Source organism: Microtus oregoni, unplaced genomic scaffold (assembly GCF_018167655.1).
Source record: "Microtus oregoni isolate MIOR12 unplaced genomic scaffold, Mior012 000058F_ref0000040, whole genome shotgun sequence".
NCBI lineage: Eukaryota > Metazoa > Chordata > Mammalia > Rodentia > Cricetidae > Microtus > Microtus oregoni.
The window spans coordinates 6,020,946-6,036,046 of NW_024543834.1; the positions used below are offsets into that span (position 1 = coordinate 6,020,946).

Sequence of the window (15,101 nt, forward strand, 5' to 3'; positions counted from 1 at the left end):
GAAGACTATTTCTCCTATTCAGCATTCCTTAGGTTTTTGGCTACTGATTTGTATTACTCTTTTCTTTTAAACCTCGGAAAATATAAACAAACTAGATCTACACGCTCCTTAGAGCGGGTGTTCTCTAGCTGTTGTGTGTGATGCTGTTTTAACCTACCAAGGTAATCCCAAAAGTTCGATTGCACATGTCACCCTAGATCTCATGACTCAGACATTCAACTTCTATTCCTGAGCTTTATGACAATATTGCCCTTAAATGAGGTCATCTACTGGCCTTACTGGTTAGACAGGAGTCCCACATTCTTCTACAGTGCACTCTGGTTAGTACTAAGGCTAAGCCTTAATCATCGAATGTGCAAGCACTTGTGTGTGTATTGTGTGTGTGTGTGTACGTGCACACGTATGTAGGCCTGCTCATGTGTATAAGGTTCCCCCCACCCCGCAGGGTTTAGTCAGTTCATACTGTTATTGACTTACATCTCGGATCTCTGGTCCCGCTCCTTTGTAAGCCTGCAGGTCCGTGAGGATGCTCTCGGAGTCCTGGAGGACAGCACTGATCTGGTTCCATATCTCTCGTTCTCCTTCTGTAGGCTGGGCATCTAAGTGACAGAGAAACCACAAGAAACTGAAACTAGAGTTTCTGAACAACTCTCAAAGTCCATAAACAGTCAGATCTACCAGCTAAGCAGTCCCTTCTCTTCCTCCAGCTTTGGAAGTCACTATGTAACTTTAAAAGCTGTTAGGTAAGGAAAATGAACACGGCTTCTGCCCATGATGCAATTCAAAGCATCCAACAACCACTTTTTTTGTACATATTAAACCTAGTATGAGCAAATTGTCCTGAGTGTTCATTTGCTAATTTATATAAAATGCATTTTTATATACCTTATGTTCACATTGGGTAATAGGAGGGGTAAACATGGTTTTAGGGAAGCCAAACTTCTTTTTAATGTCCCTTTCATTGTGTTTATTCTCCCTTAATAAATGTGCACACAACAGTTTCTCAGCAGAGACATGCTGGGAGATCATTGTCTAAAGGCCTGTTCTGTTTATCTTCAGTCTTGACTGTGGTACCCACAGAAGCAGGTGATGTGTTTAGGCCACATACATGAAGGCAACATTCTGATAGCCACAGGTGCCATCTAAGCTCTCCAGGCAGCTCTTCCTCTCTGACATCCCTGGAGACCTTGCAGGGTCTTACCCCCAGAAGCATTTCATGGAGACCGATAGTTGAGAAACATGGGCTATCACTGCTCTCATAAGTGTTAAAACTCAGGCTAGTTTCTTCCTGTAAAATGATGCCACTGCTCAGGGAGAGAGGGACAAACAACAGGCCACGTGACTTTGTTTCCAGGTATTTAAATCCCGAGATGAGGGATGCTGTCAGTGACTTAACTAAAAGAGCGACAAAGACAGAGTTGTATGAAGTCTGACACTCCCCTGACCCAACCCCAATTTTATTTAATCTTTTCACAGGACAAAGGGCAGATGCTGCAAAAGTATGATGTGTTTTCATCACTAGTGGGAGTCTGGGGTGTCAGAGATGGATTCACAAGACAGGTAACGGGAGTGTTGGCTGGGTGCATTAGCAGCCTGGGCAACCAGGGAGAGTTGATGGCCAGAGAAGGCCAGAGAAGTTCCTGTCAAACTCAGGAATGACGCCCGTGGCAAGTTTGGGACTACTTTATTCATCAGGTCCTGTCAAAAACAAAGGAATTGGTAGCTTCCAAGGAAATTTTAAATAGTGAAAGAAAGAAAAGAAACAAAGCCCATAATTGTTTGGAAGAACAAGGGGGTTAACGGGGGTGGGAGAGGAATAAGAAAGGGTAATGGAGGTGAATATGCTCATAATATACTGTGTATATGTGTGATGCCGACAAATTAAGAAGAGAGGCAACACCTAAAAATAAGACAGAAAATTATAGACCCTCAATGGGCTTCCCAGATACTGGGAAAACATGTTTCCTAGAAATGATACAATGTTAACTGGGTATTAAGTGGGTCCGAGGTGCCTGCAGGTCAGGGTTAGGCAAGGAATGTGGTTTGGAAGGTGTTGGAGTTGTCAGGACTCGAGCATGGTAGCCGAGGTGGGAGAGAGAAGGTATATCTACAGAGAGAGGGAACAGAGTGGCCTAGGGCCAGATGACTAGATGGCACACAGCTGGGCCTACAGGGGACCGAGATGTCGGGAGATCAGAGATGCTAACCCGGAAATGAAGGGGAAAGAACAGCTGATTCCTCCTCTATCCCCGAATTTTTTGCTTCCCACAAACATTGCGGAAATAGTATCAGGTCTGAGGTTTTTCACAATATGAATCACTTCATATGCTATCCCTTTCCGTTTCCTCAAAGCAATATGGATGTCATAAAAGGAAGCCTGCACATCCATGAGCTAGGAAGTCTGTCGCTGCGGAAAGCACTTTGGTGAAAATCCAAGGGAGGAGCCAGGAGTTTCTAAACTGCAATAGTGGCAAGGGAGGAAAACACAAGAAGAACAAAACAAAGCAAAGCAAAAAGCCTACAAAGCAAATAAAAACGAGGCACCCAGGAGCTGGAAAGAAGGCTCAGGGGTTAAGAGCACTGGCTGCTCTTCCAGAAGACCTGGGTTCAGTTCCCAGCACCCACAGAATGGCTAATTATCATCTAGTAACTCTAGTTCCAAGGGATCTGATGCCCTCCTCTGGTTCCTTAGGCACAAGGTACATACACAGCATACAGACAAACAAATAGTTAAAACACCCATACACAAGACATTAAAACCACACAACAAGAAACTAAAGAAAAAAAAAGCACTCACTCAAATCCAGGAACACACTGTTTCTAAGGTAGAAAATTTTCAGATGAAGCATTTCGAGAAGACACAAGCAAAATGGAGAGTGTGCCCCATCTGAGGGTTCAGAGTTCTACAACTGTTTGTGGAAGAGGGTTGTCCCGGGAGGCGAAGAGATGTGTCACATCTCCTCTGCCACATGGTCTCATCTCAACAAGTCACTAAGGAACAATGTCGTATGAAACAGAATTAAAACTGAGTGGCACCAAGCACAGACAAAGTCTAAAAAGCATCCTGTTGGCCACAAACCACAAAAGGAGAAAGCTTTCACGCCACTTCATAGGAAAGAGAGGAATTTCCTAAGTGCTTTCAAAAATAAACATCCTACAGAGCGGCCTCAAAGCGGTCCTCCAGCTCGAACAACCAGCTCCTGTCTCCATGGCAGGTGAAGTGACACTTTCCTCAATAAACTGGCAGGGACATTCTTTTGGCCACAAAGAGTTTGCATGAAACAGCTTAGGGGGTGGCATTTTTTCCATGCTACAGGACATGGACTTGGGGTGCAGGGTGAGCATTTTCTACTTGACAGAGCTGTTCTCCTAGCAGCTAGAGGATATAAACATGACCCTCAGGGTCCAGCCTCCTTCTCTGGGAGACTGTTTCCTTTGGCAGATGTTCTCCCCGTTAGGGATGCTTGTAGCACAGTCCTGTTAGGGGTGCAGAAACCTAATCCGACACTTCCTCTCCCATCAAGGCTTAGAGGTGTGTTGGCTCATTTTCTGCCAGAATTTGCTACTCCACGGGACAGTCGATTTTCTCTCACCTTTCCTGTCACGGAATTGAAGTCAATTTCTCTTCCAGTCAACGGTTAGGTCCCTCATGCCAGCCCACAGGCCACCGTGACTTCTGATCCGGAAGGTGGAATATTTCACAAGGGACTCAAACCACTGTCGGGTTGCCCAGCTTTCCCAGTGCAGGGACAGCTGAGAGACTCTAATCTCAGGACTGTTCAACTTTTGACACTGTGGCATGCTGTTGTCACCTACAAAGGTATTGAGTCACACTTGTAGTTATCCCAGAATGTATATGGATCAGGCTGCATACTGGATGTGTCTTTCCTAGTGTCTGTCTCATTATGCAAGTGGTAAAAGGGCTGTGTAACCCCAAGTGACATTTACCATTGTCCCAAATCCATATGGAATCCAAAGATTCATTCCACTTACATCCCACAGTACTAAAAATTCAGAACTAATTAATAATAATTTTATCCACTAGACATAGGGCTCTGACCATATTTGTTTCATCTGATTACATATTTTCAGTGCCTGGTTAGTATATAGTATGTACTCAAGGAAAATGTGTCAGACATATAGTTGAAGTAATGATTTATATATAATTTTCACATTTTAGATTTTTTTCTTTTGAGACAGGGTCTCACGTGTTTCAGACTTGAACTCACTATATAATCTATTTTTTAAAAGATTTATTTATTTATATATTATGTATACAACATTCCTTCCATGTATGCTTGCATGCCAGATCTCATTATAGATGGCTGTGAGCCACCATGTGGTTGCTGAGAATTGAACTCAGGACCTCTGGAAGAGCAGTCAGTGCTCTTAACCTCTGAGCCATCTCTCCAGCCCTCACTATATAAACTATTGATTGTCTTGATCATCCTATTTCCACTTTTCAAGGGCTAGGAAGTCAGGTGTGTACCACAGACCTGACTGTGCTAGGGATGGAATCCAGGGCTTCAGGAATGCGAGGCAAGCACTCTACGTACCGAGCTACATTTCCAGCCTCATTTGGGGATGCTTGTCTGAGTTCTGAGTTCTTTGGATACAGGGTTTACACACATATTCGGTACTCTTATGCTATCACATTTAATAGAGATACTCAATAAGGACATGGGAAACTGGATTCAGTTGGGACTCAGCCAGGAGATGGGATGTGGGTGCTAGGAGGCAGTGAAATCAACAACGCTTCCATCCCTGTCCTGTTGTGTGTCTGCCACTACGGCATCCATATTCAATGGTGACCAAACTGACTCTCGCTTCATCAACATGTGTGCTTAAATCTTCCACTGCCCAGGGTCTTATTATGGCTAGCAAGCTACTGGGACATTTGCTCTGTCTGGGAGACTAAAACGCTGCCAACGCCTTTTCCATCCCTGTCACTGACCTTGCCTTGCTTTCTGGGACAAACTCTGTGAAAGGATTTGGATTCTCTTACAGCACTCCCCATATTCAGACCCACCTGCTAACCAGATTTAAAAAGTTTATTGAGTTTTCAGATGTCGAAAAAATGACATCTTAAAAGGGACCCTGAAGAATTAGTGCTGGAAAAGGTTACTGTGTTTAATTCCCCAGTAACCTTGAGAGCATTGGCTAAGTGACCAGCAACTCTGAACTATGGTCTTTGCTTTTCTATTTTTAACAGGAAACTTGACTTTTTATGAAGTGGTATATCACACACACACACACACACACACACACACACATTTGTCACATTGGTGTACACACACACACATACCAGATACACACACACACACATCTATACACATACACTTACACAATGCACACATTTATATATACACAAATACATACACACATGCATGCACACACATAAACACATATACACAATTACACGCATACACACTACCACTCCTGATGGGAGTCCTTGGTTCTAGTCATACGTAGTCAATGACTTCTTCAGGGATCTTTCTTCTACGCCTCTCATCCTGACTGTCTAATCATCTTCAATTACTTGAGTGAATTGAGAGGAATGGCTACATGAAGTGAGTGCTCATCCTGTCTGACGACAGGGCTGTTAAAGTCCTTGTGATTTACACAGGCAATTTCAGAAGCCAATACTCCGAGAAGGCCTGGACCATCTGTATCCTAACCATTATCCAGGCGCTGATTTAAGGGTCCTTTTTGGACTCGCTGCTGTGGAAAGTATGAAAATGCATTATATGTATTATGACCTTACATCCCCAGTTTGGCTGTGGAGAACTCAGCAGATTTCACGCGTCTACAATGTTAAGTAGGTAAACAACCCTTTTATCAGTTAAGACAAAGGACGTTCACTTTGTTCCCAGGCAGAGGATATATGGACTTCTCCTTGGACTGCAATTGCTAGTGAGGGTTGGTGCATGTCAACTGCCAACATTTTGGGTGCTGCTGGAGGCGAGGTGGAAGGTATCCCTCTGGAGGACCCTTGATATTTTCTTTTCAAAGCCGAATGCTTGGCATTCCTCTGTGCTAACAGGGAAGAAAGCAGTTGTCTTTGTCAGAAAGATTTCACAGGGAACAACAGCCGGCCTCCAACTGGAAACAGGTTGTCAATTCAAAAGGGCTTTATCTCTGTGAATCAGCCAGGGCCTCAACCTGTCTTCAAAGGCAGCAGCAATGAGCACACCTTTCCCCCCACAGCCTATTTAGGCCTGTGAGGGGAACCTGAAAGAGAAGCAAATTAACCTAAAATAATCCGAGGAGAAGACACAATTTACGAGATGCCTTTGGTCTTGAAGGCAGCCGCGGCATTTCATCATCAGGATGTATAGCTATCTCTGTGCCCCATGACTGCTGCGTAAACACTGGAGCGAGAAACAGCAGAAAGGATTTGCCCAAGCCATAAATTTAATCCCCAACCCATCTTCCCACCCACTTCCATACTCTCCCACCCTCTCCTGCGTTCCGAATAAACTAAGAGACATAAATAATTACCTGGTGTTAGTTTGGGGCAATGTACAATGGTAATAGCCTCTAGTGAGATACTGTTTACAGAAGCGTGAAATCCAAGGGTCCATTGGACCGTGGAAGTGGGACCCGGCTGACACATTTGTTTGGACAGGACATCGGTTATCACACACCAGAGCCCAACGATCTTTCCACAGAGCAAACCCCAGGGACTGAGCAGGGTTGGGCGAGTGAAGGGCTGTCTATTTCATCTGCTTCACTGGGATTCCTGGTTGGACCTAGTGCTCTAAGCAAATCCTCTGTCACCTTGGCACTCACTGAATACTGCCCTCGGGGCACACCAGCTAACCCCCCCCTCCCCTCTAAACTCCAGATTAAATCTCGGTGAAGAAAGGGAAGTTAATAACAGCCCTGTCTGCTTCCTACCTGAAGGGATGTACGGAGAGTTTAGACAAGGTTAAAGGTCTCAGAAAGCTGTAGTGCTAGAATATCATGGAATATAAAAAAAAAAATCTCTCTGAATTTGTGTATATGTATGTATACATGTGTGTACGCACACGCAAATGCACATGCATAAGTATAGGCGCATACGTAGAGAGGCCAGAGGACAACCTCAGGGGTCAGTGCTCACTTTCCACCTGGAGAGAGAGTCTCTTGTTGTTCACCACTGTGCCCACAGGCGGGTACACACCTCTCAGGGCCAAAGGATCCCTGTGTCTCCAAGAACAAGAGCACTGGATACAGAGATGTATCAACGCACATGGCTTCACACCAGTCTGGAGGATCAGAATTCAGGTCCTCACAATTGCCCGACAACCACTTTACTCGGGAGCTGCTTGCCTAGGCTCCGGGAGAGCACATTTTGTCACTTTTGTGTTGGATCCAGAAACCACTTTGCAGGTTTGTTCTGTTTTGATTTTTATCACTCTCCTTTGTCAAGTGAGCATACTAGAAAAAGACATTTGGTCACGAAGTGAGAAAAATGTTTCCCATCCGTCTTCTAGCAGCCTCTGAACCACTTTTGCAGATGCAAGGCTGACAGGTGACAGGGGCAAGAGGAGAGCAGCTGACGCGGGAAGTCCACAAAGACATCCCAGATGATGGGCTAACCTGATACAGACCTCTGTTCCCAAGAACAGGAAACTGAAACCTTTTGTAAGTACACTGATAGGGTAATTTTATTTTATTTTTTTTTTAGAATTTCCCTAATTATCACCCCCATCGCTGTTATCCCTGGATTAATTTATGAGACACAGGTTTGTCTCATAAGAACACTTCCATTTTAAAGATTCATCTTTAATTTTTAATTGTGTGTGTGTGCACATGTGTGCAGGATCCCTTGGAGGCCAGAGGCACTGGTATTCTCTAGAAAGGAATTACAGGCAACTGTGAGCTACCCAGCATGGGTGCGTAACTGAGTATGGATCTTGCATGAGAACAGTATGGCGGGCTTCTAGAGAACAGTATGTGCTCTTCGTTGCAGAACCACGTCTCCAGCTCCTCCATTGTTCTAGCCGCTACTCCCTCAGGAATAATTCTTTAGCCTAGTTTGGGATCTGTTCTTCTGGTTAGTGTAGTATTTGATCTCTGCTTGGGATATACTTAAGTCCCGTACCATTGCCTCTGCTCTGCTCATATCTTACTTTCTCAATGAAATAAAAAAAAATATGCTTTCAAGAAGAGACCAAGTCCTTCTAACACTCTCATTTTAATGTGCCAACATCTTATCTTTCCAGGTCTCTTTGCCCCTGGCAAGAAGTCACCATCATATCTGTTTCATCCTTAAAAATGGGAGGAGTCTTTGCATATAGCCACTCAATCAGTGTCCACGAAAGCCAATGAAATTGCACTCCATGCTCAGCAAGATGACAGACACAGGAGGAGACAATAATCTAAGCTCGTGATTTTCTCTAAGTCTTCATCTCAAGGAAGTGTCCACCAGTGATGAGCTACAGTAGCCGAAGAAAACTGCATTGTTCAGTTGCTGACAGTGCCTCAAACAATGCCCAAACCAACAATACATCTTAGATGCCAGCTTCTGTGTCTGCTCCCCAACCAGGCTACAAGATCTTCAGTCGTTTACACCATGACAAACAGAATGCCTGGTGCCCAGAATATCCTTCATGATCGCATGAAAAACTGGATTATAACAACCATAAAGCAGTCCTTCTGCTCCCATGGTTCTCAATCTGGGGGTCACAACTCTGATAGGGGTTGATATACATAAACCCTTTCCCAGGGGTGGCTTAAGACCATTGGAAATATCAGCTCTTCACATTATGAATATCACATTATGAATCATACCAATAACTAATTTATGGCTATGAAGTAGTAAGGAAAATAACTATGATTGTGGAACTGTATTAAAGGGTCATAGCATTTGGAAGGTTGAGAACCACTGATTGAAAAGGAACAGAGAATGAAAAGGCAACATAAGTACAATTACAATGGTGTTCAGATTTAATAAAGATAGCGTGCAATACACAAAACTACAGATGAGCCTCGGAGACAATACAATATAATACAACAGCTGAAATAAACTAGTTACAGCATGATGCACACTGCGTGATCTCACTTATGCGATGCACATAAAAATGTCAATTAATAGAGGCAATGTGAAGAGTAGTGTCAGGGGCACTGGGGTGGGCAACATGGTTGATAATTAGCAGAGATGACGCTTCTGTTGTGCAAAATCATTAAGTTCTAGATGCAGGGCGCGATGATTTGGCTAGTTAACGACAGTGTACTGTACAATTAAAAATCTGCTAAGATGATAGAACTCAGGATAAAACAGAAAACATCAAAAATTAAAGGTAATTAACTCTGTGTGTGAATCAGTATCAATCCTGATTAGTCAAAAACCCGTTCATTTTCATTTTGAGGGGATCAAGAAAGCCTCGATGTGCTAACTATATATTCAAGGACACAAAAGGATTAATGTTAATTTGTTGTGTATAAATCCATAGCTCTGTAGCAAATTTTCATACTATTGTGGAAACAAATAAAAGTTGCAAGGAATATTGCTTTCTTCCTAACGAAGAGAACAAGTCACACAGCACACAAACCAAGCCTCATTACTTTTACTGTAAGAACAGAGGCTGTGTATAGAGTGCAATAAAATCTGAAAAGAAAGACCACTGTCCTGGACAATGGGGGCAGCAGGGCCTTTCAAGCTTGGCAGAGGGGAGGCAAGAAAAGGAGGGTTCCACAAATGTACCCAAGAAGAAAATAGTAGAAATGTTCACATGTTAACATGCTCACAATCGCTTCATTTGCAGGACCTGGCCTGGAGGCCGAGAAGCCCTAGGAGTTCATGGCAGAAAGGGTATCAGGTACCATGAACCTGATGCTGACAAGGAAAAATTTAGAACAGGAGGAAAAATGTAAGAAGATACTCTGGCCGTCGGGCTTTGGGTCTGCCTGAAAGGACAGCAGGGAGCTCGGGTTTCAAATATTCCCATACTCTGGGTCCTATGAGAGTCGGAAGCAGGGACCATCGCTGGGAGCATTTCATGGAGGCGCAGGAGCCAAGGGACGTGGCACAGTAAACCAGAGTTTCTACAGGAGCCAACATGGGGGAAATAGAGCTGAGTCAAGCGAATCAGGAAACATCCATCTACAAGATATCCTAGACCAGCTGGACTGTCTCTATCCACAGATCTGCCTTCTCTAACACTCCATACAAATGGAGTCCACGTGTAGTCTTGGTCATTGGCTTCTTTCACTTAGCTTAACAAGGTTTCAAGGTCTGTCTCCGCTGTAGCGTGTTTCAGTAATTCACATCTTTTATTGATCAGTGATATTCCGTTGAATGGATATGCCACATTTTATTTGCCTATTCACCAGCTCACGAGCATTTGGATTTTACTTTTCGGTCCTTCTGAATGATGTCACATGTTAGTACTCAAATACAAGTCTTATGTATATGTTTTCATTTTATTGGGCATATGCAGGAGCAGCCCTATCATGTGGTAACTTGAGCCTTAACCTTTGAGCATTTCAAACTGTCTCTCGAAGCAGACGGAACATTTTAATTCCCTACTTGCCTGTGGATTCCAATGTCTTCATAATCTCAACAGCACTTTTATCCTCTTCGTTTTGATGACAGCCACCCTTGTGGGCATTGGCTCATGGTAGCTCTACCTCCTACTTGATAATACTGAATATTCCTTTTCCGTGGATAATTATTTATTTTTGTTGGAGAGATGCCTGTTCAGATCTCAGAGGAATCTTTGATAGATCAAATTGTTTGCTGGCAGACAAAAACTTCCTTCCAAGTAACGTGCTTTTGAGTACTTTAAAGATATTTATTATTATTTGTTGTTGTGCATGCAAGAATGTGTATGTGTATGAAAGAGCGCGCGCACGTGTGTGTGTGTGTGTATTATATGTAACTTAAGCTGTCCCTAAACTTACCATAAAGTCTGACTCACCTCCTTGCCCCAAACTTGCAATACTCCTTCCAGTTCCTGAGCTCTGAGATCACGCTCATGTGACCACCAATCCCCATTAAGGTACTTGAATGTTTACTGTCTTGAAGAATATTACTCAGAACTCATACGGTTGCTTGCTGTAGCTCCCCTGTTACTGAACACAATGGCAGGTACTGGATGCATTAGCTAGAGATTGTTAACCAATCTTCTGGCTGAGCATTGGAAGGAGTCAGAACATTTGGCTGAGCATCAGAAGGTAAACAGATCCTTATGGACCAGACCATTGAGTCAGAATTTTTGGGCGAAGCTTAGCTACTTTTATGAGAAAGAGTTCATCAGATGTTTCTAACCACTCCTGTCTGGGACTCACTGCATCCCTTTGTATGGAAGGCTGATGCCTGCTGCCCACCTTAGGGGCCACTGTGGAGGCTCTGATTGAGCAATCTGCCTTAGGGTTCCAGCCATACTTCTTGCGCAATGCCCTTCAAACCATCCCTGGCTGGAATGACATTCATCAACCTTCCTCACCATACCCCTGCCTCCTGGCTTTCAAAAAGAAGACTGAGGCCTAGTGAAGAGACAGAGAGAGACAAAAAAGAAAAAAAAGTAAACGGATAAAAGATGCAATCACACACACACAAAAAAAAGATGCTAAGGATCTGTGGGAAAATATGAGCATAAATTGTAGAACTCACTGAAAAGGTCAACAGGAATTTAAATCAGATCTTTGCCACTGAGGAACCCAAGGACAGATGTGTCTAATTTTGTATTATGTTTTGACCCAGCTTAATTATATCTATTTGACCCAGTTCAATTATATCCCATCACTGACTTCAAAAAGAATACTCAACATTGAAAGAAGCTTAAAATTCATTTAAGCTGTTACTACATGCTGCTCAGCCTTCCTTCCTCTCTCTCTACCCCTCGCTCCTTAACTCTTTACCACCCAGCCTCTGGATAGAAAGCAACAAACCCCAAATATTCTTTCTCAGGGTGACTGGTGACACCAGAATGCTCAGCGATCATCTCCCAGTTCAATTGTTCTCTTTATTGCCCACTAGATATGAGGACTACCTATGTTCTCCTAACTGCCTAGATTTGACCTACATGGTTCTTCCTTCACAACCTCATTCTCTACACTTGATGCTCATATAGTACTCAAATCCCTGCTCAACAAAGGGCGAGGTGCTAGGCCACAACACCCAGGCTTTAGCCCCAGAATCTCAACTTAGTAGGGTATCCTTGCATCTCTACTGTGGCATCTCTCTAGGACCCCTTGCCCACTGGCGCCCTCTTCAGTGTGGTGCCTGAAGTGCGGCTCATCTGTCCAGCTCTTATTCTCCATTCTCCAGAGGATCTTAGCTCTTCTGTCTGGCTGTGAGCTCTGATTATGAGCCTCCAGTCTTGGCTTGGCAATTGTATTTGGTGCCAGCTTTACAAAACCAGCCCTTCCATTCCACACACCCCCACCCCGTTTTCTCAACAGGCCTTGGGTGCTCTGTCTAAATTGGACTTCTTGTTGTTCTTCAAACATGCCCCTTCTATTCTAATTTCTGCACCTCCCATTGACTATTTCCATCTGGTGGAGAACTCCTCATCCCATCTGGGCCCGTAGAAACCTCACCATGCTTTAAGACTCACTAAAGGGCCACCTGTTCACCATGTGTTGTCCTATCCCTCCTGTGGCCGTCCATGTCCAGAACCTAGATGCAAGTTCTGTTCCCTTCCGTTCTCTAGCGGCAAGTTATGCCTTTCTCAAGTCTCCTAGCTTGTCTTCACGTAAACGTCTGTCTGGTTCTCCACTTTAATCTGTCACTTTCCCACTAGGCTTATTCTCGTTTAGTCCCCAATCCTGCTTGTGTGTGGCTGACATGGAAAAAAAATCATATCAGGCTCAACATATATTTTCTTGATTAATCTGCAAGCCACAGAATCAAGGGAAAATATTCCTGACGTCCACATTTTCCACCTCTCTTACCATTGGTCTTTCTTAGAAACCTCCTTAAGGAATACGATATTTAAGCCATGGGCAGTGGTGGCGCACACCTTTAATCCCAGCACTCTGGGAGGCAGAGGCAGGTGGGACTCTGGGAGTTTGAGGCCAGCCTGGTCTACAGAGTGAGTTCTAGGACAATCAAGACTACACACAGAAAACCTGCCTGCGAGGGGTGAAGGGGGTGGTATTTAGGATAAAAAGAATGTTTTTGCTGTGTTGTTTTTTTCCCTGGCTTTTTCATGTGACGTGTTTAGTTTAGGAATAAAGCATGTTCTTCCTAGTCAGTAACAGAGCGATGCGGGGTGTTCAGAGAAGCTGCTGGCTGCTGTGACAGGCACTTGGGGACAGTAAAGCAGCAGAAGAGAGCTGGAGGGACTCAGGTCCCCATCTCCCCTCCCTAACCACTCCCTGTGTGACCTCAGCTCAACCAGTCCCTCCTAGAATTTAGGAAAAATAAAACTACACTTCTGGAGGATATGAAAGGAGTTTCTTTTTATTCTCTCTTTGGAAAAAGAAGCAGAATTTTGTACATTTTTTTCAAAATTCATATTTTCTTTATAGATTACAGTTATTTATAGTCCTAACAGAAAGGCACCAGGCATGGAAATCAAGAGCTTGCTTTCTTATCTTGAAGAAATTATAATCTCTTCATTATATCTGCAAGAAGAATTATATCTGCAAAGGGAGTTTTTGTATCATGGATATCAAATTTCTATAAATGTATCCCTTAGCCACCAGGACCTAGCCTTAAAGAGGAAAACAATGCCCGCAGCACATGACCGAGCAGATCAGAGCACAGTGACAACAGGGAAAAGGAACTGAGTCCTCTCTCAGGCCACCTTGCCTTCCATGCAGTGGGGAGAGGCTTTCCAAGGCAAACCTCAGAGCCCTAGGGTGGACCAGTTGGAAAACATGGCTTTAAATCCTCACAGGTTTTATCTGTACTCTTTCAAGGTCCTGAAGATTAGTCCTGACAAGTGACTCAACATTCAGAGCAGTGTAGAAAGCCAAGAAATCAAGACAATTAGACCAGCAAGGGGGGCCACCAAATTCTGTCAGGTAGGTGGGAGTCAGGGCAGACTCATGTGTTTAGGGCTTCCCAGCGTGAGTGGACATGGGATTACTCTGGGCTCCGAGGTGTTGGGGAACTGTGAATGAATGCAGACTGTAACATTATTCTTAACCACTTCATGCATTGAATGCAATCATGCAATTGTGTGCTATAACAATGGTAGGGGGGGACTGGAGAGATGGCTCAGAGGTTTAAAGCACTGCCTGCTCTCCCAGGGGTCCTGAGTTCAGTTCCAGGTGACCACATGTTGACTCAAGGCCATCTGTGGTGAGATCTGGTGCTCTCTTTTGGCCTGCGGGCATGCATGCAGGCAGAGCTCTGTGCACATAGTAAATGAATGAATCTTAAAAAAATGGCAGGGACGATTAAAGTTAAAGTAACAAAGTGGTTAAGATTACAGGCAACTTATTTAAGGCTATTGATGGATCTTACTTTAATAATAATAATATATGCACATGTGTACATATAGGCAGACAGACAGATTGCAGAAGAATCACAGGCAAATTCATCTTGAGTTCTGAGCTGAAATCCTTATCAAACCAAATGTAAATGAAACCAAGTCAAGCCAACCAATAACAACAGGGAGGAATGGGGTTAGATCAGAAGCCAAGTACCCTTCAGTGAATGTAATTAAGAGTTTTGTTATCAGAATTCATGAGTTCCGGAGTCGCTCTCCTTTTTGAGCAGCTGTTTTAAATATGTCAAAGATGCCATGCAACACCTTAGAGGGCTTTCGCTCTACAACTTGGAAAGGTCGTCTAACATTTAATTAACAAAAGTGCTAGAAAATTCCATCTATACGTGAAGGCGTTCTGGCCATTTTCTTTAATATAAATACTTGACAAATTAAAGTGTCTAGCAAGTTAAAGAGGGCAGTGGGCATGAATACAAAAGAGATGTCCAGCTGTGTTCCAGCTCCTGTGGGGTGTGGGGGAGCAGGGAGATGGCTCAGTGGGTAAGCAACAGCCATGCAAGCCTGATGACCTGGAACCCATGTTTAAAAAACTGGGTAGGATAGCCAGCATCTGTAATCCCAGCACTCCTATAGTGAGATAGGAGGCAGAGACAAAGGAATTTGCTGGCTGATGAGCCTGGTGCATGCAGGGTAGAGCCTGGGGTATGCTGG

The 15,101-nt window shown here is 43.9% G+C and overlaps 1 protein-coding gene across 2 annotated transcripts in view; it reads right to left on the reverse strand.

The window, feature by feature from the left end:
* Cyria (CYFIP related Rac1 interactor A) overlaps nucleotides 1-15,101 on the reverse strand; it is a 118,610-nt gene that overhangs the window by 24,350 nt on the left and 79,159 nt on the right. For both annotated transcript variants that reach the window (XR_005973134.1, XM_041639397.1), the window contains exon 4: nucleotides 478-599. Coding sequence is in view for 1 of the 2 variants with exons in the window: in XM_041639397.1 (XP_041495331.1) it covers nucleotides 478-599 (122 nt within the window). In the remaining variant the exon portion in view is untranslated. The remainder of the gene's footprint in view (nucleotides 1-477; nucleotides 600-15,101) is intronic.